The 22,031-nt window shown below is 57.4% G+C and overlaps 1 protein-coding gene across 2 annotated transcripts; it reads right to left on the bottom strand.

Annotated features, from left to right (window-relative positions):
* Positions 1-1,282: 1,282 nt before the first annotated feature.
* Positions 1,283-21,087, bottom strand: RRBP1 (ribosome binding protein 1). Of its 2 annotated transcripts, XM_084285222.1 has the most exons (24): positions 21,012-21,087; positions 15,683-16,387; positions 14,133-14,281; positions 13,744-13,866; positions 13,135-13,287; positions 12,705-12,823; positions 11,845-11,998; positions 9,451-9,589; positions 9,113-9,300; positions 8,926-8,963; positions 8,193-8,283; positions 7,464-7,556; positions 7,000-7,092; positions 6,808-6,888; positions 6,617-6,706; positions 6,070-6,162; positions 5,232-5,303; positions 4,929-5,024; positions 4,556-4,639; positions 3,635-3,727; positions 2,781-2,864; positions 2,483-2,581; positions 2,126-2,269; positions 1,283-1,862 (listed from the first exon to the last, which is right to left on the bottom strand). In XM_084285222.1, exons 2-24 carry the CDS (start codon positions 16,365-16,367, stop codon positions 1,824-1,826), a joined length of 3,000 nt encoding a protein of 999 aa, XP_084141348.1. In that variant the 5' UTR covers positions 16,368-16,387; positions 21,012-21,087; the 3' UTR covers positions 1,283-1,823. The 2 variants fall into 2 exon arrangements, with proteins under 2 accessions (XP_084141348.1, XP_084141347.1); XM_084285221.1 differs by lacking the exon at positions 3,635-3,727.
* Between the last annotated feature and the right edge of the window lie 944 nt (positions 21,088-22,031).

The following is a 22,031-nucleotide window of genomic DNA, read 5'->3' on the forward strand; positions in this document are numbered from 1 at the left end:
GGGCCTGGGAAGGGAGTTCCCGGCCAGGAGACAACCAAAAACGGCGCCTGCAGCCTGCGGGGTCCTGCCAGGAGAGGTGGAAGCTGCTGGCTCCATGCAGGAGCCCTCCTGCACCACAAGGGGAAGCAGCGACCACGGGCAGCCCTGGGGCACCCAGCAGAGCTGCTGATCTTTACAAGATCAGCACAAAATGCGACAAAAAACCCTGTGGTGCCACTCCAGGAGCTGAAACGGGGCTAAACATTTGGCCCCAGAGTCACTTTTCCACCATCAGCTTCACCAAACACGACCAGCCCCTCTCTGCTGTCCAAAAATAGCTCCCTCCATGCTGGCCTGAAGGAAGGGCAACGTGTCCCTTGTGCCAAGGAGCCCCAATCTCCTTTCACGTGGTTTCTGGAGCCCCAGCGGTGCCCACCCAGCCCTGCAGTGCCTGCATCACCGTCCCATCCCCTGGTTTGGGCTGTGTTTGGGGGCGCAGTTCCTGCTCTCGTGAGCGTGCTCTGCCTTGCACAAGCGAGCACCGTGAAGGAAGCGGCTGTTGCAAAAGCAAGAACGGAGCAAACCAAAGGGTTTCATCACATCGCGCTCGCTGCTTCGGGGCCCAGCCCCCCACCTGCTCTCTGACCACCCCCAGCCCCTCAGCAGCTCATTCCAGCCTCTGGGTTTCTTGGTAGGGTGGGTTTGCTTTTGTGGTTTTAATATATATATATATGTTTTTGGGGGGTGTTGCAGCCACCCAAGGGGCTGAGGCCACCACCCTGCAGCAGGAGGCAGCCACCAGCTCCCCTCCAGCCACGTGCCTGAGTCCCACCACCCCCAAAGCCACCGCCCCACCCCAAAAATCCTCCCTCCAACACCCCAGCACTGGGCTGGGCAGCGCTCAGCCCCCAATTCCGTGTGGGAGCAGGAGGAGCAGGGCCAGCAGTGGCTCTGCTCCTGAGCTGCCCCCCTTGGGGGAAGGCAGCTTTGTGGTTTTCCTGCAGGAAGAGGCAGCGTTGCGCCACGGCTGGGAGGTGGAAGGGGCACCCCGCAGCTTTAGGGCTTCAGACAAGGCCCCAAAAGCTGTGGGACCCCAACCACTTTAATCACAGCTGGGGCACCACGGCTGCAGCTCTGCGCCTCCTTCGCTTGCACTGGAAGAAAAGCAGGGGCCAGCAGCTGCAGCACAGCAAGAGAACAAAGCATCCACCCCTGGGCAAAGCAGGGTCAGGCTTCAGTCGTCCCCAAGGCATTCCTGGCACAGCAACGTCGAACAGTGACCAGAAAAATAAAGCACAGGCGCTTTGCTACGACGTCATTTTAATTGCATCGACACCCAGAAAATACACAAAGGATACGCGCCGAGAGCCACCCGTCAGAGAGAGGCTTCCTTCCACTGGTGGGTCTTACTTTCACACTTCTCTCACTCCAAAAAAAAAAAAAATAATATATATATATTTATATATATAAAATAATAATTGCACCGGTTGATGTACAAACACAGTCTTCCCTTTTCACACATTCGCGAGTTCTGCCGCTCCAGCAGGGTCGAGCCCCGGCACCTGCCCCAACGTGTCGGGAGCAGCACCCACGGGAACGAAGGGTTGTACAAAACAGTATGAAGGTTTTCCTACAGACGTACACCTGCAGTGTTTACTGGTTGGTGGTGGTTTCTTTTTTTTTTTTTTGCCTTTTTTTTTTTTTTCTTAAAGTTTCAAAACTAGGTTTTGGGTCACTAATGGCTTGTATTTTATCTACAGTAAATTCAGCATATACTTTTTATTTTTAGGAATGTGTAAGGCATTTTGGTAAGTTGAAGGGTTAAGTTCTAAGTCACAGACTCGTCAAACCGAAGTCCCTTCCTTTGAACTGTCCTCTTCCCCCTGCAGAAGAAACACAGGAGAGCTCAGTTACTCAGCGGGCTCTCGCTGCAGGTAAAGCAGCAGAGCATTTCACAGCCTAGCCACATCTTCCCTCCTGGGCAGGGAAGGATCGTGACCACCATCCAACGCAGTCCCAGGGGCTGCCAGAAGCCAGCCAGGTGGGTTCTGGCAGTGGGTGCCCCACTGCTCCCATTTTAAACCACCACATTTCCCCGCCTGTATCAAGGGAAGGCCTGGCTGCGGCGGGTGCTGGCAGCAAGTACCGTTTCATGAAGCTGTTCTTTCAACTTCTTCACCGTTTCTCTCTCTTTGGCCAGTTGGTCCTGGGTGACCTTCAGTAGCTCCTGGAGTTTGGTTGCTGCTTGGCCCAAGTCCTTTGTTAGTTTTTTTTCTTTTTCAAGTCTTTCCTGCATGGGAGTAAAAAGAAGCCATCTGCCTGAGCCCCTCCCTGCAGTCTAGGCTGCTTGCAGGGGACCCCCTCCCTCCAAAACACATCTGCACCTTCCTTGGGAACCATCTACCCTGCCCCACCATCCCCAGGAACCACAAATCACGCCCACAGTCTGCTGGGCAAAGGCTTTTTTGTGCCTGGTGCTGAGCCGAGGCAGCAGCCAGATCACCTTGAGATGCTGGGCCTCCTCCGTGCCTGACGCTGCTGCGTTTTCAGCCACTCTCAGCTTCTCCAGCTCCGCCTGCAAGCTGCGTGCCGAGCTCTGTGCCTGCAAGGGGGACACACAACCTTTAACAACGCACCAGCAGGGCCCTCCTGCACCCTGCAGTCGGTGGGTTACAGAGCCACCGTCAGGCAGCTGGCTGCACTGCCCCAGCGTTTTTTGGCCACTCTCCAGAGGTGCTTTTTCGCAGCCCCAAGGCCCTCCAGGGGCAAACCCTCGCTCCCCGCTCGCCCCCGGCACCCACCTCCTCCAGCTCCAGCACCAGCTTCTGCCTCAGCACTTGCTCCTTCTCCACCAGCGCTTCGTTCTGCTCCAGCTGCGTTTTCAACTGCATGGAGAAGGGGAAAGTGTCCAGAAGAGAAAATAAAAATGATAATAATTTAAAAAAAAACAAAGGCCTAGACGAGGAGCTTCTTCCAGGACCAAGGAAGCTGGGCTACACAGAAGAAACAAAACCTGGAGCTTTGTCCAAGGCACCGAGGGGCAACGGGTACCATCATTGGCCTCTGCACGAAGCCAGGAGGATGCTGATGGTGAGCCCAGGGTTGGTTTTGCACTGCCAAATGGTGCTTGATCTTTTGGGCAGCACAAGCTGGGATTTGGACGAGAGGCACGACAGAGTGAAGGGTGTATCGGGCAGGTCCCCGTGCTGCAGCAGACGAGCAGTGCCCAGGAGAAGGCTCCACGGTTAACAGGATTAAAGGAGAGAGAGGCAGAGCCCAGCTTGGGGCGGCAGCTGCCACCACCAAGAGGTGTTAGCCTGCGGGGAGCAGCCGCTGCTAATGCCTTCAGCCCGGCTCCGGCGAGATTTGCAGGGCCTCTGCCCCTGCGTGAGCTCTGTAATCCTAATCCCAGCCCCCGAGCAGGCCCGAGGCCGTATGGCAACCCCGGCTCGAGGCAGCGCTCCCTGCCTGCCTCCCCAAAAACATCCCCAGCCTGCTGCTGGCACAGAGGGCTCCCGGGGGAACAGGTGAAGGAGCGGGACGTGTGTTTGGAGGGGCTCCACGAGCCTGGCACAGGCCAGGAGAGCGAAGCCTCGTGCAGTTGGCCATGCGGGACGGGGCGCGGGACTGCGAGCCAGGGCCTCACCCCCCTAACCTCGAAGGGCTCGGGATCGCTCGGCTCAGCTCGTGACCCCACGACTTCTCCGTCCTGCACGTGGCTCTTCATCTCACCCAGCTGCTGCCTGACCTGCAAGGAGGAGGAGCAGCAAGGCCGGCTCGGTTACACGCCCCCCAGCACGGCCCTACACAAGGAGCTAGGGAGCAGTTTGGGCAGCCTTTGTGCCAGCACACAGGGAGGAATGGCCAGAAGAAACTGAACTCCCAGCTCACTGTGCTCTGAGCACCCCTGCAAGCCAGGGATACCACCCAGGACTTTAAAAAATAAACCTCCTGACCCTCAGTTCGCCGCAGCAGGGCTCACAGGGGTGCTGAAAAGCCGGAGCCCTACCCTAACGCAGACTCCTAAACCTCACTGGTGAGATATGCCTCCGAAGAATGAAGCCTTTAAATATTAAAAAGCAAAGCCGCGACTGCTGTCTCAATCAAAGGATTGATTTAAAAAGCAAAGGCCCTCATGAATTTGGCAGGTCTGATGGCTTTCCTGGCCCTTTATCCCAGGCCTCTCTCCCGCTTACCCGCAGAACCCCAGCCCCATCTCCCAGCCATCCAAGCAACTCCTCCACCCAGGGGACACACGACAAAATTCACCCCACCCAGAGCTGGCTGGCTGGATGCTTAAGGCACCCAAATGTCCGCCCAGGGTGGTGGTGGGGGCAGTCAGTGTCCATAGTCAGGGGGACAGCTGGGCTTTTGTGCTACACACCAGCTCACACCAGCTTTGCTGCTCTCCGTTCCTTCCAACCACCATCAGAGAGGAAAGAAAGGCAGGGAAAATCCCCCACTGGGCCACCAATATCAACCCTGAAACCCTGGGGTCGCCCTTTGTGAACTGCCCCCAGGCCAAGGAGCTGCTCTGCGTGCAGGCGGGCGCTGCACCCCCAGGGATCTCCCTTACCAGGGCCAGCTCTTGGCTCTGCTTCTGCGTCTCTGTCTTCGCCGCCTCCAGCTGTTCCTGGGACTCTGATAAGAGCTGCCTCAACTGGCCGGGGGAAACAGAAAGAAACAGAAAGCAGGGGGTGAGGAAGAGCGTTAGGGTTGGGGCTTTTTCTTTTTTTCCCCCCCACTTCCAAACCACCCTGGTGCCCTGTAGCACCCTGCTAATGCATCTCTTGGCATTAGGCATCCACAACCCAGACTGCAGCAACCATCCCTCTATCTTCTCCTGCTTCGCAAAGATCCAAACCCCCAGGGCACTCGTCAAATCCCCGAAACAGGACGGGTGGTGGATCAGAAGAAGAAACACTGAAGGCAATGGCTGTTGCACTTACGACTTCAACTTCTTTTGTGTAGTTCTGGCGCTCGGAGCTGGCTGTCTGCAAGTGATTTTCCAGTTGTGCCTCCAGAAGAGAGATGTATTCCTTTAGCTGGGTTAAAAGGGAAGAGCATGGAGGGTGTTTGAGGTGCTGGGCATCCCAAACGCACGCCACGCTGCAAGCCCACCTTCCACAGGGGAGTCAGGAGGTGGGTTTTGGTCCAGCCCAGGCACAGCACACCTCTGCCTGCTGCCCGAGCAGGGATTTCCCTGAGGCTTGGCATCACCCAGCTTCTCCCAAGCACCCAGAAATCCTTACCTGATCTGTGCTCTGCAGCTCTGCTTTCAACTTCTCTACCATGTCTTCAAGGGATTTCAACTGGAGTTGTGACTAAGCCAAAAAATAAATAAAAATAAAAATAAATAAATCAAAAAGGGGCAGTAAATGGCATTTCACTGTGGTCCTGAACACGCTTTGCACAAGCAGTAACCAGCTGGTGGTTTGCTCCCACCTCCCCCACTTTCTTCTGTCCTGCACAGAAGGATCCCGACCCCAGCCCGGAGCTCCCCAGCCTGCAGGCAGCAGGAGCATTTCCCCCCAGGAAGGGGCAGTCCAGCAAGCCCAGGCCATAAATCGTGAAGCAAGGTAACAGCCTTTGCCTGCTGGCTGCCGGCAGCTTTCAACACCCAAGAAACTGGCACCGAACTCGGCTCAACCCCTGCTGGGAGCACCTTGGGTCTGGAAGCAGCGGAGCAGTTTTTCCAATGAGGTGTCCCTGGCTTTGCTACGAAGAGGAGCCAAGCTATCCACGAGCTCGAAGTATGCTGTTTGCATTCAAGCCTGGATTTATTTCCGAGAACGACTTCAGGCTGTGGAATTCTCCACAAGGGAGGAATTCAGCTCTTCTCCACGGAGAGGCAGCAGCCACCTCAGCACGCCAGCAGCCACCTCACCCCCCTGTGCTCACCACCAGCCCTCGCACCAGCAACCGGCTGAGAAATTCAACATTTCTTGTATGGGAGCTCCCCTGTCGGGCCTCAGAGCTCAAGGCTGGCAGGAACAGTTGGGGTCAGCATCTGCCTTACAGCCACCAGCCTCCCTGCTCCAGGAGCCCCTGTCCATCAGCAGCCAAGCCAGGCGTGCCCCGCACACCCACCTTTTGGAGTTCCTCTTCGGAGACCGTGAGCTTTGCTTTCCACACCTGCTCCTCCTCCTCCACGCTCTTCTGTAGGTCTCGCAGCATCCCCTCCTGTTGGCAAAGCCCCAGCTGAGCCCCAGCACCCTCCAGCCCTCCGGAGGGGAGCACCACGGCTGCTGCCAGGGCTGGGTGCCCTGGAATACCCAATTCTTCCCAAAGGGCAAAGCATGAGCAACAGAATTGGGTGCCCCAGGTGGGGTTAGGGGCTCCCAGCTCCCAGGCTAGCTCAACCACCCTGCTTAGTGGAGCCCTTGCTTGTGCCACCATGCATCAAACAACATCCCATGTTCACCAGAAAGGTTTCCAGCATAATTAGGCTGAAGAAAAACTCTAGAAATTCATATTTCTTCTCTCCCTTTGTCTCACCAGCAAATAATCTTGTCCGTGGCAGCCCCAGCATGCTGTGTGATGCCCACCACAAGCCCAACGGCAGGATCTGGGCTGCTGGGAGATGGAGTTGAGTTCCTACCAGAAGACCGAGCCGTGGCGAGGAGCTGTAACTCACCGTCTCTGCGAGGATGGCTCTGTACTGCTCACATTCTGCCTGTAAAGTGCTCTGCGCTTCCTCTGCCTCTTTTAATTTAAGTGCTGAATCCTGAAAGGGGAGGAGAAGGATGGAGAAAAAAAGAGAGATGAGGGAAAGAAATGAGACTTAAACACTCCCTCGCCCCTCCACTTTCCAGCCCCTTCACTCACCGCGGGCTCTGTCGTACTGGTGTGCTGCTTTAGCACATTCACTGCCTGCTCCTTAAATTCTTGTAGCCACGTATCATAATCCTGGGTGTGAAAAAAGGACAAGGAGGGGAAAAGAAAGGAAAAGGAGTCTTAGATGCCAGACAAACCTGCATGGCAGAGGCCCTGCAGGGGCCTGAACAGGCAGGTGCCTACCTGCTGTGAGGACACGGTGACCTGCGGGAGGGCAGAGAGCAGCGTCTGCTTGGTTCGTGTCTGGAAGGCGTCGAGCTGTTGGGCCAGCTCCTCCTGTAAGAGGGACAAATTGGTGTGGAGAGGTCTGAGGTGCCTGTGAGGCCAGGCTGCCTGTACCAGCCCTGCTTTTCTGTGTCTGCACGGGTAAGCTGGCATGGGGAAGCCAGCAAGCAGGGAACAGTGCTGCTGAGAGTCATGGAAATCTCCCCCCCAGTTCACCCACAGCCCCGATTCCCCAGCTGTGAGCTGTCCTGTGGTTACACAGCCCTCGTGGCAAGATTTGGAGAAGCTGTCAGCTAGGATAGGCCAGCGCTGCTCCCAAAATGAGGCAGGAAACCCAGGGCAAACAATTTGGGAGGCCTGGGGAGTGTGACTGCTTCCCCTGCACCACCAACATCACCACTGAGGAGAAATCCCAGGCTCACCTTCGCTTTTGTAGCAGCAAGGAGCTTCTCCTCACACGCCTTCTCCACCGTGCCCAAGGCTTCCATGGCTTTCCAGTTCTTCTCACGAAGGTCCTGCCACGACCACACACACGAGGCAATGAGCCACGCGGCGTGCTGAAGGCCACCGAGCTGCCCTTGGAGGACACCGAAGCCACGGGAAAACAGGCAGCCCATGGCTTTTGTCGAGGATCTCCCACCCCTCTGCCCACGTGCACTCCTTTCTCCTCTAACCCTGCGGCCACCCAAGGCAGCAAATTGCTCAGGCAGTGCCTGAAGGCTCGAGCCTTCTTCGAGCAGAGCAGAGCTGGGTGGAGACAAGCTCCAAAAGCAGCCCTGAGCTGCCTGAAGAGGACGTAGGCCTGGCAGGAGGCTGCAAGGTTGCCTCCAGACAATGGGTGCAGCCTTGCAGTAGAGGGAAAAGGAGCAGAGAGGCAACGAGGAGTGAGGGACCACGAGCAGGGGTTCCCTTGACCTTGCTGGAGAGCATCTCCCTGCTTACCCGGCCCTAAGGCTCCCAGGAGGACAGGGGAGGGACACCCCACCCGTGCAGCCCACCAGCTCGAGCACACGAGGCGTACACCCAGCTGGGGCCCTCCTGCTCTCTGGCAGACAAGGGGACACCCCCTGAGCTCCACGGGGCTGGCAGAGCCTGGTGCTGCACCACGGAGCGATCTGAGTGGCAAATCCGCGCCCGGTTCACTCACGTACGTTGTTTTTTGTCTTCTGTTGCTCCATTGCCTCCCGCAGCTCCACCGCTTCCCTTTCCAAAGATGAGAGCTGGTCCGTTTTCTCCTGCAGCCTGGAATGACACGATGCAGGGGTGAGCTTCCACCTCCACCTCCCACCCTGGTGGGATTTTGCATTTGGGGTCTGCTCTGGGAAGCTGCACCACCAGCTACGCCTCCGAGCCTGCAGCTTCCCTCCACACCCTCAGATCCGCCAGCTGCCCTGCAGAGAGGCTCAGCTGGATGCAAGCCCTTGATGGGAACCACTCCAATCTCTTGGGGTCCCAGGACCCTAGGATGAACAAGTGCCCTCTTTTAGAGGAGCACTGGGTGCCTGCTGACAGCAAGGGCATCTGAGAAATTCTCCTGCCATGGACAGAGCCTGAACCTCTTCAGAGGTGCCCTGAACAGGGGTAAAAGGCAACAGACACAAGTGGTGAATCTCCATCCTTGAAAATACCCCTAATTCCCCTAAAACAGCCCCAAAAATCTTACTCTGGATGGCCCAGCTGTGAGCACAGAGGCATCCCAGGTCCCTCTCCACCCCCAGCACCCACACAGATCGCACAGGCAGTCTTACAGGAAGAGTTAGCCTTCATGTGCCTGACAGCAATCAAAGCGCCACCTCAGCACGGACTGGCTGTTATCTGGGGTCAAGGAGCAAGCTGGAAGAGAGAGCAAGCAGCTCCTGTGTGCTAGGCAGAGCTTAGACCTACCTTAATTGCGTCTGCTTCAGTTCTGCTTCGTTGGCTGCCTGGAAGACAGAAATCACTTTCATTGCCTGTCCTAAACCAGGGATGCAGATCAGCCATCTCTGCGCACCCCACAGGGAGATAACAGAGCTAACACGGGCACTAACATTGACATTATCCTCCTCCCACCCCGATTAAAAATGCCCAGGACCTGCAGGTCTCTGTCTTTTTCTGCCTCCCTCATCTGGCCTGCTTCCAGCAGAGCTTCGATGGATTTGATCCTCTCCAGGAGCTTGGTGTTCTCCGAGCTGGCATCCTGCAGTTTCCCCTTCACGCTGTCCAGCTCCGACAGTTTGCTTTTAAGCTCTGCTTCGGAGCTCAGCAGCTTGGCCTGCAGATCTGTTGGAGGAAGGGGAGAGGAACACAGTCAGGTTAGGCGCCAACAAACTCAGAGACCCCCCATCCTGAGGAGTCAGGGTCTCAAACTCAAGCTCTGCCCCGCGTTTCAGCTGCCCCACGGCTCTCCCTGCGCTGTTTCGTGGTCCTCACCAGCGATGCTCTGCTGCTGCCCTTTGGACTTCTCTGCGTCTGCTAAGAGGCTCTTGTAGCTGGCCTGGGTTTTGCGCAGCTCGTCACCTACTTCATCCAACCTCTTCTGCAGCGTCACCTCCACCTCCCTTTGGGAAGCCTGCACAGGGGGAAGAGGAGGCTTTAAACAGCACGTTAGGCGTCCTGGCCAACGTGAGGCAAAGCTCAGTGGCACATGGTGTGATTTTCAAGCTGTGTTTTGGGGGAGTGGGGCTGTCATGCTTCCCCTCTGCATGAAGCCCCTCGTTTTGTAAGCAGGGGGCAATCAGACAACACCCTGACGTCTCCATTCTGGGTCAGCACCACCACCAACCCTCTGTGTTCCCCTCCAGCCTGGAAGAGAGGAGCTGGATGCTGAAAAAAAACCCCGAGCTCCAGCCCTAAAGCACAGCCCTGGCCGGGCAGCCCCGCAGAAAGCTTCCCCTTCGCAAAGCCCCAGCCAGCGCTCGGAGCCCAGGCGACGTCTCCAAACCCTTTCTGCTGCGGGTTTGTTCTGGCAGCCGCCCCGTGGCTCCGTTTCCCGACCCCGTTCACAGCTGCCACTGTGCAGGGAGGGAGAGGAGGAAAACGCCCTGCCAGCAGGCGGGGAGCGACACGTGCTCGTTACACCAGGGAGAGCGGCCTCGGTGCTTTTGGCTCCCGACGAGCAGATCCCGTGCAGGCAGCTGGTGCCCCAGCCCAGCACGGAGAGGTACCGTCAGGGCGATTAGCGGGACGCAGCCGGCCAGCCACGTGTTTCCACAGGCGGTGGAATTTTCTGTGTGGTTTGGGCCAGGGAAGGCTTTTTTCCATCTTCGAAAGCAGCAGAGGAGAGGCCTGGCCAAGGCGTGTGCTTGGAGGGGGGGAAGGCAGAGCGAGGGGTGTGAGGCGTGCTGCGAACCAGCAGCTCCACGAGCCACACCATCACAAAAGCTTTGTGAGAAGGGACAGAACGAGGCCAACGAGCAGCCCAGGCTCTGTCTGAACGATGCTTCCAGAACTGCCAAAAAAAAGCAGTGCTTCTCCTCTTTCTGAGGCTTTACCACCAAGTCCTCAGCTCAGAGCTGCAGGAGTGACCATGAAGCACACTTTCCCCATCCCCACAGGCACCTTAAACACATCCCTGGCTTTAAAGACCTGCAGCTTATTATTATTATTATTATTATTATTATTATTATTATTATTATTAGACTAACATTGAGGCACGCAGCAGGCTGTCAGCCCTGGAGAACTTCTCCTAAAAACACACCTATCAATTGGGGTTTTAAGGCAGCTTCTGCCCTCGCACCGTGCCCACATCACCCCTCAGGCTCCTCACTTTCTCTGCAAAAGCAGCAGGGGCCAAAACCAGACTGCTGGAAGAAGATCTACGCCCTCAGGCACCCCGAAAATCAAGAGCTAGGAGCCTACTGCCTCCAAGGCTTTCGGCACCATCAGGAGGTAGCATGAGCGGGCTCGACGCCTGGCCACATTTGGGACAGCAGGGAGCAGCAGGCACGGCCAGCTGCAGCCTGCCAGGTCAGGCCCAGGGCATTTGGCAGCAGCAGGCACGCCGAGCAGCGCGTACAGCCTAGATTTCCCCCAACACCTTCATGCCAGGCTCAGAGATGTGTGAGGAGAATGGTTTTTACTGGGTCTCGTGCTGCCTGGGCTTTGCTGGTGACAGATGATGCAAGAAAGCCACAATGCGTGAGATGAACTAACACGGGAGAGGTGATTAAGAGATCTGCAAGGCAGTTTGCCTTCCAGCTGTGGCTGGTAAGCTCTCTCCGAGCTCCTTCCAAGGCCAAGGCCAAGCAATTCAGCTCCCCTTCAGGACATCAGAGCCTCGTAGCCCCTAACTAACCTGGAAAGGGACAATTTTACTGAGGAGGGAAGGTGTGTGTGCAAAATACGCCTGCATCAGGAGCACGCACGCAGCCTTATCCCTGGAGAGCTGAATTAACAGAGTCCGACTCCCTACAGGCAGTGTCCCTTGTGAGCACCCCCCTGCAGAAGGGGGAGAAGGCAGGGGGTGACATTAGCACCTTCCAAAGGGTGCCGAGGGAGAAGGGGCGTTACGGGATGCTTTTCCTCTGAGCAGCTGCCATTCTCAATTTCCATTGGGAAAAAATAATAATAATAATTAAAAAAAAAGACCACATAGGGTCCCAAACCCAGCACACCGCGGGGCTTGGCTCTCCCGGTGAGCTCTCCCTCTCTCCATCCACCCTCCTGCGTGTGCTTTTCTGAGAGAATGACCAGAACCACACGGAGATGAAGCAACCCAGACAAGATCAGAGGGAAAACATCTGGCAAAGCCCCGTGCTCCTGCTTTGCCTCAGCCAGCTGTCCCCTCGCCACAAGCCACCGCGGCCCTGCCAGCGCCTGCCTGACCTGCAACTGCTCGAGCTGCTTCTCGGAGGCCACCGCTTTCATCTCCCAGCTCTTTCTCTGCTGCTCCTCCTGCTGCAGCACCTCGGATTTTTCAGACAGCTCTTTCACCAGCTTGTTGCATTCCTGCCGCAGCTTGGCCAGCTCAGCGTTTTGCCTGGAGCAGAGAAAACAGGGTTATTTCAGCCCACAGGACGGCCGAGTGTCCTGGGCGTTACGTATAGGGGGACACGACCCCCCACGGGCCTGATACGGGACTCGAAACATTCTCGTGGCTGCATTTTCCTATTTCTAGGGCACGCCTGCTGCTCCAGGGAGGGGGTGGAAAGAGTTGACAAATCTCCTTTCAGAAGCGGTATTTCAATCACAGGAGACATTCCTTTCGTATGAAGTAGAGGACATGAGGATCTGTGTTCCCAGACACCAGAGGAAGTTCTCTAAGCATCTGGAGTCCAGTCTGTAATTATTTTACCGCTGTTAATCACCAGCTATTTCGTATTTTCTATAAAAAGGAGTGCGAAATTCTTCTATCTAGCTCGTATTTGTTCTACAGGCATCAGGCACGTCTCGGTTCTTTCTCTGCAGCATCACTCGTTTCCGAGAGCCAGCTGGATTTCTTCTCCAGCCAGGAAGCAGGAGCTCACCTAGGCAGGGAAGGGCCTCGCTACCTCCCAGTCCCTTCTCCTCCCACTGCCCGCTGGCTCCAGCATCAGCACAAGTAGCCCTCGCCTCACGGCAGAGAGGGTTTCCCCTGCCCTCCCACTTTGTCACGAGCCACAGCATGGGAAAAACATCCTCATTTCCCCTGCCAGTCCCAGAAGGGCAGCCCCAGCCTCTGCCCCAAAGCCCAGCTGTGGTCTTACTTGCTCTCCGTCTGGCTGGTGGCCTGGTTGAGTGCATCCCTCAGGATGGAGTTCTCCTGCTGCAGGCGGGCGAGCTGCGTGTTGGGGCCGTTCTCCAGCTGCTCCTGCAGGGTCCGAATCTAGGGGAAGGCAGCAGGGGTTACGCCACTTGGTGGGGAGCAGGCGACATCCCAGCCCAGCCTGCTGGGCACAGAGGGACGTGCCCACGGGAGCTTCTCCCCCTTCCTCAGTCTACAGGCACTGATGGCCCCCAGGAACACGGTGTCTTGTGAGGATGCTCCCACACGCCTGCACCACGGTCCAGGAAAGCCCTCACAGAGGAACCGAGCATCACAGGGTCACCCCCACCTCCCCACGCCTCTGGTCTCCCCGCTCTCCATCTCTGTAGACTCCCAGAGGCCAAAATCCGTCAGGATGCTCTGGAGCCTACCTTTCCCTGGAGCTGCTGTGTTTCACTGACGTGGTCCTGGTAGCTCGCCTGCATCCGTGCCTGAACGGCGGTGATCTCCCGCTCGCGAGCAACCAGCTGCTCCTTCAGCTTGCTCTCGCTGGCCACCGCCTTGGCCTTCTCCGCTGCAAGTTCCTGCAAGGAGAGGAGTCACCTGCTTAGTCCTCAGTGCTCCAGTTCCCTCGTTTCAGGGAAATGCAGAACTGGGCTTTCTAATTCAGAAGATTTAAAAGTTCTGCCTTGTAAGAGCTACCAGCCACCTGCGCAGCACAGCCAGGCCAAGTCGCCTAGCGCTTCGATTTCCTTTTGCATTTTGTTTTGGGCACTGTGGCCACTGGATGCCACTGTTGTTCCACACTGGGCCAGCAGTGAGGAAGGAGTAAGACAGTCTAGATATTTTTTTTTCTGGATCATCACACAAAATTTGGCACGAGGCAGGGAGGAAAAAAAAAAACAAACACCAAATACCAAACACTAAATACTGCACTTCCCAGGGGGCTGAGTTGTGGGGGAGCAAGAGGCTCGTGGCGCTGCTGCTTTGTCAGAACAGGGTGAGCTACCTCGACACCAGGAAAGCTGTGCAGCACCTACCTTGCTCAGCTCCCGCAGCTTGTTTCTGGCAGCAGAGACGTCCTCCTGCTCAGCAGCGAGCTGCTTCTCCTTCTCTTCCAGCTGGCGTTTCAGGACGGTGACCGGGTCCCCCTTCTGTGTCGCCTGCGAGCGCGAGGCAGGGCATCAGTGGGGCCCACCACCTCCAAACCCGCCCTCTTCCCCCACAGGCAGGAGCCACCCAACATGCAGGACAGGATCCTGCCCTCTCTTTCCAACAACAAAAAAATAATCAGCTCTAGGTCTCCAGAACTGGCCCTCGGGGTTAGCAGGGCCCCAACCTGCCAAAAAAACGTGGAGCTCTCCCTCCCAAGGCTCGGCAGAGAGGCAGGGCCAGCAGTAAATGGCCACCGAGGTGCTGAGAGCCTTACCGTGTGCCAGGTGTCCTGGACGATGCCCGCTTTCTCCGACAGGATCTCGATGAGCTGCTGGGCCTCTCCCTCACTGAACACCATGCTGCTGATGCTGGACACGAGCGTCTTGTAGGGCAGGTAGAGGGGCCCATCTGCGTCCGCAGGGGCTTAGGGAGGAAAGAAGAGGAGCTGGGACCACTCAGGTTATGGCAGAGCATCACCTGCTCTTAAAACAAACACCCGAGGCAGGCTCCAGCCCCACAACTGATGTTTTAGTTCCTTCCCCGTCTGGGCAAGCAGCTCTAGGAGTCCCTGCGTGAGCAGGGGCTGGCCCAGACGGCCTCCAAAGGTGCCTTCCAACCTCACCCACCCTGCATTTCCATGATTCCCTATCCTTCTGCTCACGTGTGGCACCGGAGACGTGAATCGCTCCTTCCCTGGAGGCCCAAAGGCAGGAGCTGATTCAGCAGCGCAGCCCTGAGCAGGCACCCACGCGCGTTTCAAGGCAGAGCCCGGCTCTGCTCTCAGAGCTAACGACCTGGGACCCAAGTCCACATTAACCACCTGCAAGCAAGCGGTTTTCGCAACGCCAGAGACTGAAAACAAACCACACGAGACCCCCAGGCTGCTCCCGTCGGGTTTTGCCGTCTGTTCCAGCGCCGAGGACGCGCCTGTGAGCACCCCAGGGTTTTTATCTGCCGCGGGATAACTTGTTGCTCCTGCCTTTGCAAAGGGGAGACATCGCAGCCCACGCTGACAGGCTGCCCACAACACTGCAGCCAGCTTCGTGGTGCAAATGTTGCCAGGAGCTTTCCTTTGAAAAATCCCGCAGGAGCGCCTCAGACACCCTCGGCCTCCAAGACACGCGGGATCTGTGCTTCGTACCTGAAGCAATGGATGCGCCCGGCAGCCAGAAACCTCCCCGCGGTAAACAAGAGCTGAGGGCTTGTCTCCCATCCACGCTGCCCCAGCTGTTCCAGCTTGGGTTCAGGGCGATGTTTGTCAGTGCTGGAGCAGCGGTGCTGGATCCCCAGGTGCCCATGCCAAACCAGTCACCCCCGGCATGCCCAGCCACCTCCCATTCCCCTCACTGTTATACGGAGCCGGCCTTTAATAAAATCCTTTCCCCAAAGGAGCAGGTCCAAGGGCTTTAACCCGACCTTGGAGACCAGACGTCCTGCTGAGTAGCAGGTCCTCTCCCAACACACGGGTGCACGGGAACACAGGCATCACATTTCTGAGAACACCTGAGAGATTTCTGCCACATGGCCGTATGGAGACACTTCCACAGTATTTATACCCTGCAGAGTCCAAGCCTCTGATTTTTTTCTCTCTTCTATCTCCAAGTCAACCAAGTGAAGCTTGACCTGTGATGGGCAAATGTCCCTTTGCCCCGACACATCCCGTCACTTCTCTCCAAGATGAGTCCCCTGCAGTGTGAAACAACCTCATTCCTCTCTCCTTCACCAGGCAGCTTTTTTCACCTCCGCTGAACGCGGAGGAAACTTTTAGAGTCACCCACCTTCCCTGCTTTCTCAGCGGGGATACACACCAGAATTTGGCCTTACCTGGCTCAGCCTTCTTCTTGGACGCGGCCTTCTTCTTGGCAGGTCCATCGTGCTTCTGCTCCTCGGGGGCTGGAAGAGCCTCGTTTTTTTTGACGGGGACAGAGCTGACAACGGGGGCACTTTGCTGCGTGCCCACTGGTGGCACGGCCACAACAGGCACCTCCTTGGGGGTCACCTCCAAGACGGGAGAACCTTTGGGAACGCTGACGGGAGGGGAAGCCAACGCCGGGCTAGGAGCAGGCTCTACCTTTGCCACCTTCTTCTCCTTCTTCCTCTTCTCCTTCGGAGACGGAGCAGGTTTCTCCTTTTCCTGGGGGGGCACCGACACCACTGCGATCGGAGGCTCGACGGGAGTTACGGGCTCAGGCACCACAGCAGGCTCAAGAACCACGTCCTTGGAAGAGTCCGTCCCTTCCTGAGGCAGCTGCTGCTCCGGTATCTTCCCATTCGGTTTTTCTTCCTTTTTCTTTGCTTTTCCTTTTTTCTCGACAGGTTTCTCCTTCTTCTTTTTCTCTATTTTGTGCTGGTTGGTCTTCTCAAGCTCTTTACGTTGCTTTGCCAAGGCTTCCTCATAAGACGTCTCCTTCATGGAGAAGGTGGACACCAGAAAGATCCCAATGGCTGATATCACCATAAAGCCTCCGAAGACCACAACACCCAGCGTCTGGGGGTCATACACATCCATCCTGCCTTATTCTTCTGCGCCTGCAAGACAGGAGAGCAGCAGTTAGCCAGGGGAAAACCCAAAGACACGATCACCTCAGCAAGCAGGGAGTTTGAAAGGACATTTGCATCTCCAAACATCAGCTCGCAGTGACGGCCAAGATTCACAGACCCTTGGTGAGGGCCAGCAGGACACAGACATCACCAGCTTTTGCTCCTCCACTACGCTGCCTATCCACAGTGCTTGTCCCAAGCCCCTACACCAATCCCTTCCCTGCTGTCCCACTCGCATTTCTCCTACCAGAGGAGCAGCTCCACGTGGTCCCGAGGCGGCTCGTTAGCCCCCAGCTGGGGATGCAGGAGCTGAAGAGCTGAGATGCAAAGGAACGCTTTCCAGGAAGGCAACGAGAGTTTCTCGTCATTGCGCCTCAAAAACATAATCAGGAAAATGCAGAAAGTCCTTGGAAGTTCCCATCCCCACACTTAACTGAAAACATTATCAAGTTTCCTTTCTAAGAGGTTGCGGGTTGAGGAGGGAGGGGAGCAGGCAAAAATAAGAAAAACTAAGGAGATCAGCATCTTTTCAAAACTTTGCTGCTCGAAGGGGAGACCTCAGAGGCTTTTTCTTGCTACCAGCTGGAGCAGCAAACTCACACCCGGAGCTGAAGCCCAAGCCACGCTTGCAGCTAGCGGGTGAGAGCGCGATGAAGACAGCCACCACAACACACACCACGCACATCAAAACCTTTCTTCATCGCTAAAGAAGAAGATGCAGAGCCAGGAGGAGCCACAGCCCGGCCCTCTCTCGCTGCAGACACTCACCTGCCCGGGGAGGAGCACTGCCACCAGGAGCCCAGCTCTCCCCGAGCATCCCGGGAGAACACACATCTCCAACCTCATACCGGTTTTAGGGTTACGCTGAGCTGTTGAGCTGCTTCTGGGGACAGAACACGGTGCCCTGCATTTCTCACCCAGCAGCCGCCGCACGTTGGTAAGGCCCAACCCTTCCTGACCTCACACTGTTTGTACCTGGAGCAAATGTGCTGCTCCAGCTCGGGGCAAGGGCATCACCGAGTGCTGGCAAACCCCACCAGCTGCCACCACCGCCTCCAAAAGCAGCGGCACGGAGCCCGGAGAGGACAGGAATGGAAGAAAAAAAAAAGGAAAACCAACAGCCTGGCACCAGAAGCACCTTTCCAGAGCAGTGCCCGTGGCAGGGTGCTGCAGAGGGGGCTCCTGCAGCTCCAGCCTCTGCTGCGGACACGTCCCACGTGCACGGGGAGCCCCAGGAGGCAGGATGGTGTTAGCACGCAGGGGTTGGAGCAGTGAGGGGGTGAGGCAGGCAGCTCCTTGCCCACCCCACGTCCCACCCCACGCTGCTGCCCCTCTGTGAAGCCCACGCGGGGACCCGCAGCGGGGTGCCCGAGCCTCACCCAGCCACGCCGCAGTAAAAGCCTGGACCTTGCCTCCTCGTGCACTTTACAGCCAGGGCGAGATAACGGCGGAGATTAGCAGTGAGAAGTCCTTCCTAGCTAAACCAAACAGCCCCCACCTCCAAAAAAAAAAGTACAAAAAAAACAAACAACAAACAAACAAACCCACAGCACCAGCCGTTGCCTGGCACGAAGGGTCCTGATTTTCTCCCCCGGGGCTCCAGCACCTTCAGTGGTTTTGCTGCTGAACGAGGAAGAAAATCTGACCTGGCACGTTAACATCCACGTGGCAAAGCTGCGGGGATAGGGCAACGTTCAGGGGGTTTTGCTGAAGCCGTGAAGCCTCTTTGCGAGGAAGGAGGCAGCAGCTTACCCCACTGACCTAGGAGGATGCCCTGAACCTGCTGGCAGGGCGGTCGCAGAGCTCCTCGGGAGCTCCCGGAGGCAGCAGAGAGGAGGCAGATCCCGATGTGGCCCCTCGGCTGCTCCCAAGGACAAAATCCAAAAGGAGGACAAGAAACACCAAGCGGGCAGCAACGCCTGCAGGCGAAGGGGATGTCAGTCCTGTCACACACAGCCTGGGCTGGGAGTTTTCTTAAAAAGGCTTCCCCCAGGAACTCCCCGCTGCACAAACGTAAGACAAAGCGCCAGGATCGGGAGCAAAGCTCCGCTTTGGCATTTCCTGAGCTTGCTGCCTGCCCCAGGAGCTCCAGCTCTGCCTTTGGAGGGCTCAAAGTTTGCTTCTGGGTTTTCACGGCACGGCACAGCCCCTCTCACGGGCTTGGTGACAGAGGAAAGCCTGCCAGCGCTTTATGTCTGCACAAAGCCTCAGCGAGGGCAGGGTTGAAATAGGGCACGGGAGGCACCACGGCTTATCTGCTCGCAGATGCCTCGAGCGACATCTCACACTTGATGGCCTTGGCTCAACGGCCGGGCTCTGAAGAGGCTCCAAGACTTCAGCATCTTCCCCTCTGTACCGGCTCCTTTTACCACCACCAGAACAGGAACAAGGCAGACAACCGCTATTTTGCCTTTTCACCTAAAGGAGCTACCTGCGAAGTCATCCTCTACCTCTGCAGTCCCTGTGGCGTTTTCTAGCGACCCACCAAACTTCCCAAAACCCCAGCTAACAGCCCAGGAGAGCAGGTTTCCCTCAGCACCCCGCACCGCACAGCCACCTCTGTTTGCCCCGAGCAAAAGTCCAACTCCCCACGAGGAAGTGAAAGGAGCAAAGCTCTCAGCCTCGTGGGCTTTACGCGCAGCACAGCCTCCAGGAGCTGTGCCCACACACATGTGCCACGCGGGCCACGCTCGGTGCCTTGCACGTGCATTTGCCAGGAGCAGGGAAGAGCCAAAACTCCGGCTGTGGAGGCAGGAGAAAAGGGAGAGACAGGTTGTGCAGCAACCACAGAAACCTTATTTCCCTACAGCCAAAGGGAAACGCACCTACCATGTACCCTGTTTTTGAAGGGAAAAGATGCTCTTTGCAGCCAGGGCACGGTGTCCCCCTGCAATCCAAAGCTTGCACCTTGCTCCAGTGCCAAAGCAGCGCCTCCAGCTAGAGTAATGCAGAAAAAGCTGTGAACGGGTGTTGGAGGGCAGGGAACGGGGTTTGTGCAGCTGGGCTCTGCACAGCCCGAAGCCACATCTGCCTGCACGGCGCCTGCAGCTCCCTTTGCTCGACAGCACCCTAACCACACGCAGGTGGGTCGAGGCTGGCTGAGCTGGCACACAGGTTTCCAGGCTGAGATTTCAGCTCCTGCCAAAGGGCAAAGTTATCTCCCAGGCCACCAGCCTGAGCAGGGGACAGAGGCATCCCCAGGGCCAGCGCTCCTCCAGCACGAAGGAGCGAGAGGGAACTTGGAGGCCAGATCCTGCCGACAGCGGGGCAGCCTGGCAGCAGCAGAAGGCAGCGCTGTCAGCAGATAAAAGACGATCACCAGATCCGTCTCCTGAAGCTTCTCCCTCCACCCGGCTGCAACAGACAGAGGCAAAACTGAAAGCCCAACCAAACACAGACTCCTCAAGTGGGATCCTACCCACGTCCCTGGGAGCTTTGGGGTAAACAGGCTTTCTGAGTAAGTGGCCGTGCACTTCTGGTCTCTCCTGGCACGTGGCACTCATATATACCACACGTATACGGACTGGAAGGAAGCACAGCGCGACATGTAGCACAGCTGTGGCTTGACCCCTCTCAGTGGCAGCTTTTACACCTCTCTCTCCTCTCCCCAGCCCGAAGTGGCATTCAGCCGCTGGGTCTCGACCCTTCTGCGATGTGAACAAGCAGCAGCCACAGCCTGAAAGCCAACAGCTCGGGCATGGGGGTGGCCTCGCAGATGCTCTCCCCACCATGCTCCTGCCCCGGTGGGATGTCCCGCTACGGGCACCACATGCAGGACAGCTCGTACGAGCCAAGCTGGGAATCCCGTGGTGCCCACGGGGTGCCAGCCACCCCGTCCCACCCCACCTTCCCCACACCTCTGTCCTGCGGTCCCCTCCAGCATCTCTCCCGTGCCCGGACCCCTCTCCGCAACACGTTTCGCCTGACTGCAGAAAAAAAAAAAAAAAAAAAAAAAAAAAAGGAACAACCTCCTCGCAGCCGTGACCTTTTTTTTTTTTTTTTGGTTGTTTTTTTCTTTTTTTTTTTTTTTTTTTTTGCAACCGCGCTTCATCAGCTTACGGCATTTCCTACGGCCGGCTCTTGGCAATTTCTTCGGGACAGCCGCAGACGGGGCGAGCGGGGCGCCAAGTTATAGGGGAAAAACAAGGTGGGGGGGGGGTGCCGGGGATGGGATTGAAAAGGGGTGGGGGGGGGGTGGGGGGGTAGCAGAGGGCTTGGAGGGAATGGGGGGGGTGTCCCCTCATCCGGAGGGGGGCTGGAGGGGGAGGAAGAGGAGGCGGCGGCTTCGTCCATCATCCGGCGGGGCGGCCCCTCCCCGGCCGCCTGCACACGTCGCCATTCCGCAGCGCCCTGCACGCCGCGGGCCATTCATCCCCCGCCGCCCCAAAAACCGGCGACACCCCGGGGACACCCCCCCGGACCCCTTCGTCCCCCTTTTTCCCCTCTCTGTGGGACTCAGCATGAGCAGGAGGGGGGTCACGGGATGGGTGTCCCCCCCACGCACACACTCCCCATTGCCTCTCCCCGCTCGGGTGCCCCCCTCGCACGGAGCCGCAGCCCGGTTCCCCGAGCCCCCCCCCCCCCGTTCCCCGCTGTCCCCCCCGGTCCCTACCGGCGCCGTGTCGCGGTCGCTGCCCGCCGCCGCGGCCGTGTGGAGTCGTGGCACTTTCTGCCGGGCCCGCCCCGCTCCCGGCCGCGGGGCCACTCAGCGAGGCGGGGCGGGACGGGGACGGGACGGGACGGGACGGGGAAGGGAAAGGAAGGGAAGGGAAGGGCCGCCACGGCCCCTGGGGGCTGTAGTTTCGCCCTCCTCCTTCGAGCCGACCCGCTGGGCAATGGGGGAATTGGGGTTGGGGGAGGTGAGGGGGGATCGCCGGGAGGTGGGGGTGGCCCTGTTCGGGGTGGGGTAAGGGGGTGTGGGGCGCCGCGGGCACCTTTTGGGAGATTCTCTACCCTGATGGGTGCTGTGGGAGCCATCCTGGTATGGCCTGAGGCTTGTCTCTGGAGGACTGTGTCTCCAAAACCAACCCCCCAAACAACCAACCCACCACCCTACAAGCCAACTACCTGCTCAACCAACCCCCCAACCCCCCAACAAACCAACCATCTGCTCAACCAACCCCCCAACCAACCACCCCACCACCCAACAAACCAACTACCTGCTCAACCAAGCCCCCAACCAACCACCCCACCTCCCAAAACAACAGCTACCTGCTCAACCAACCACCCAATAAAACAACAAACCACCCAACAAAACAACCATCTGCTCAACCAAACCCCCAACCAACCAGCCCACCTCCCCAAAAAACAACTACCTGCCCAACCAACCCTCCAACCAACCACCCAACTAACCAGCCATCTGCTTAACCAACCTCCCAACCAACCAACCCACCTCCCCAAAAAACAACTACCTTAATGTACATATATATGTATATGACCATATATATGTAAAACCTGCTCAACCAACCCACCACCCTACAAGCCAACTACCTTCTAAACCAACCCCCCACCCAACCAGCCAAACCAACTGGCCACCCAACCAGGCAGGAACCATGGGGTGATGAGCATTGCAAAGGGCCAGAACAGAAGTTTGCTGCCTACTCTGTAACCCAGGAATTGTGTTATTTATGCT

The sequence above is a fragment of the Netta rufina genome (assembly GCF_964035555.1).
Source record: "Netta rufina genome assembly, chromosome: 3".
Lineage (NCBI taxonomy): Eukaryota > Metazoa > Chordata > Aves > Anseriformes > Anatidae > Netta > Netta rufina.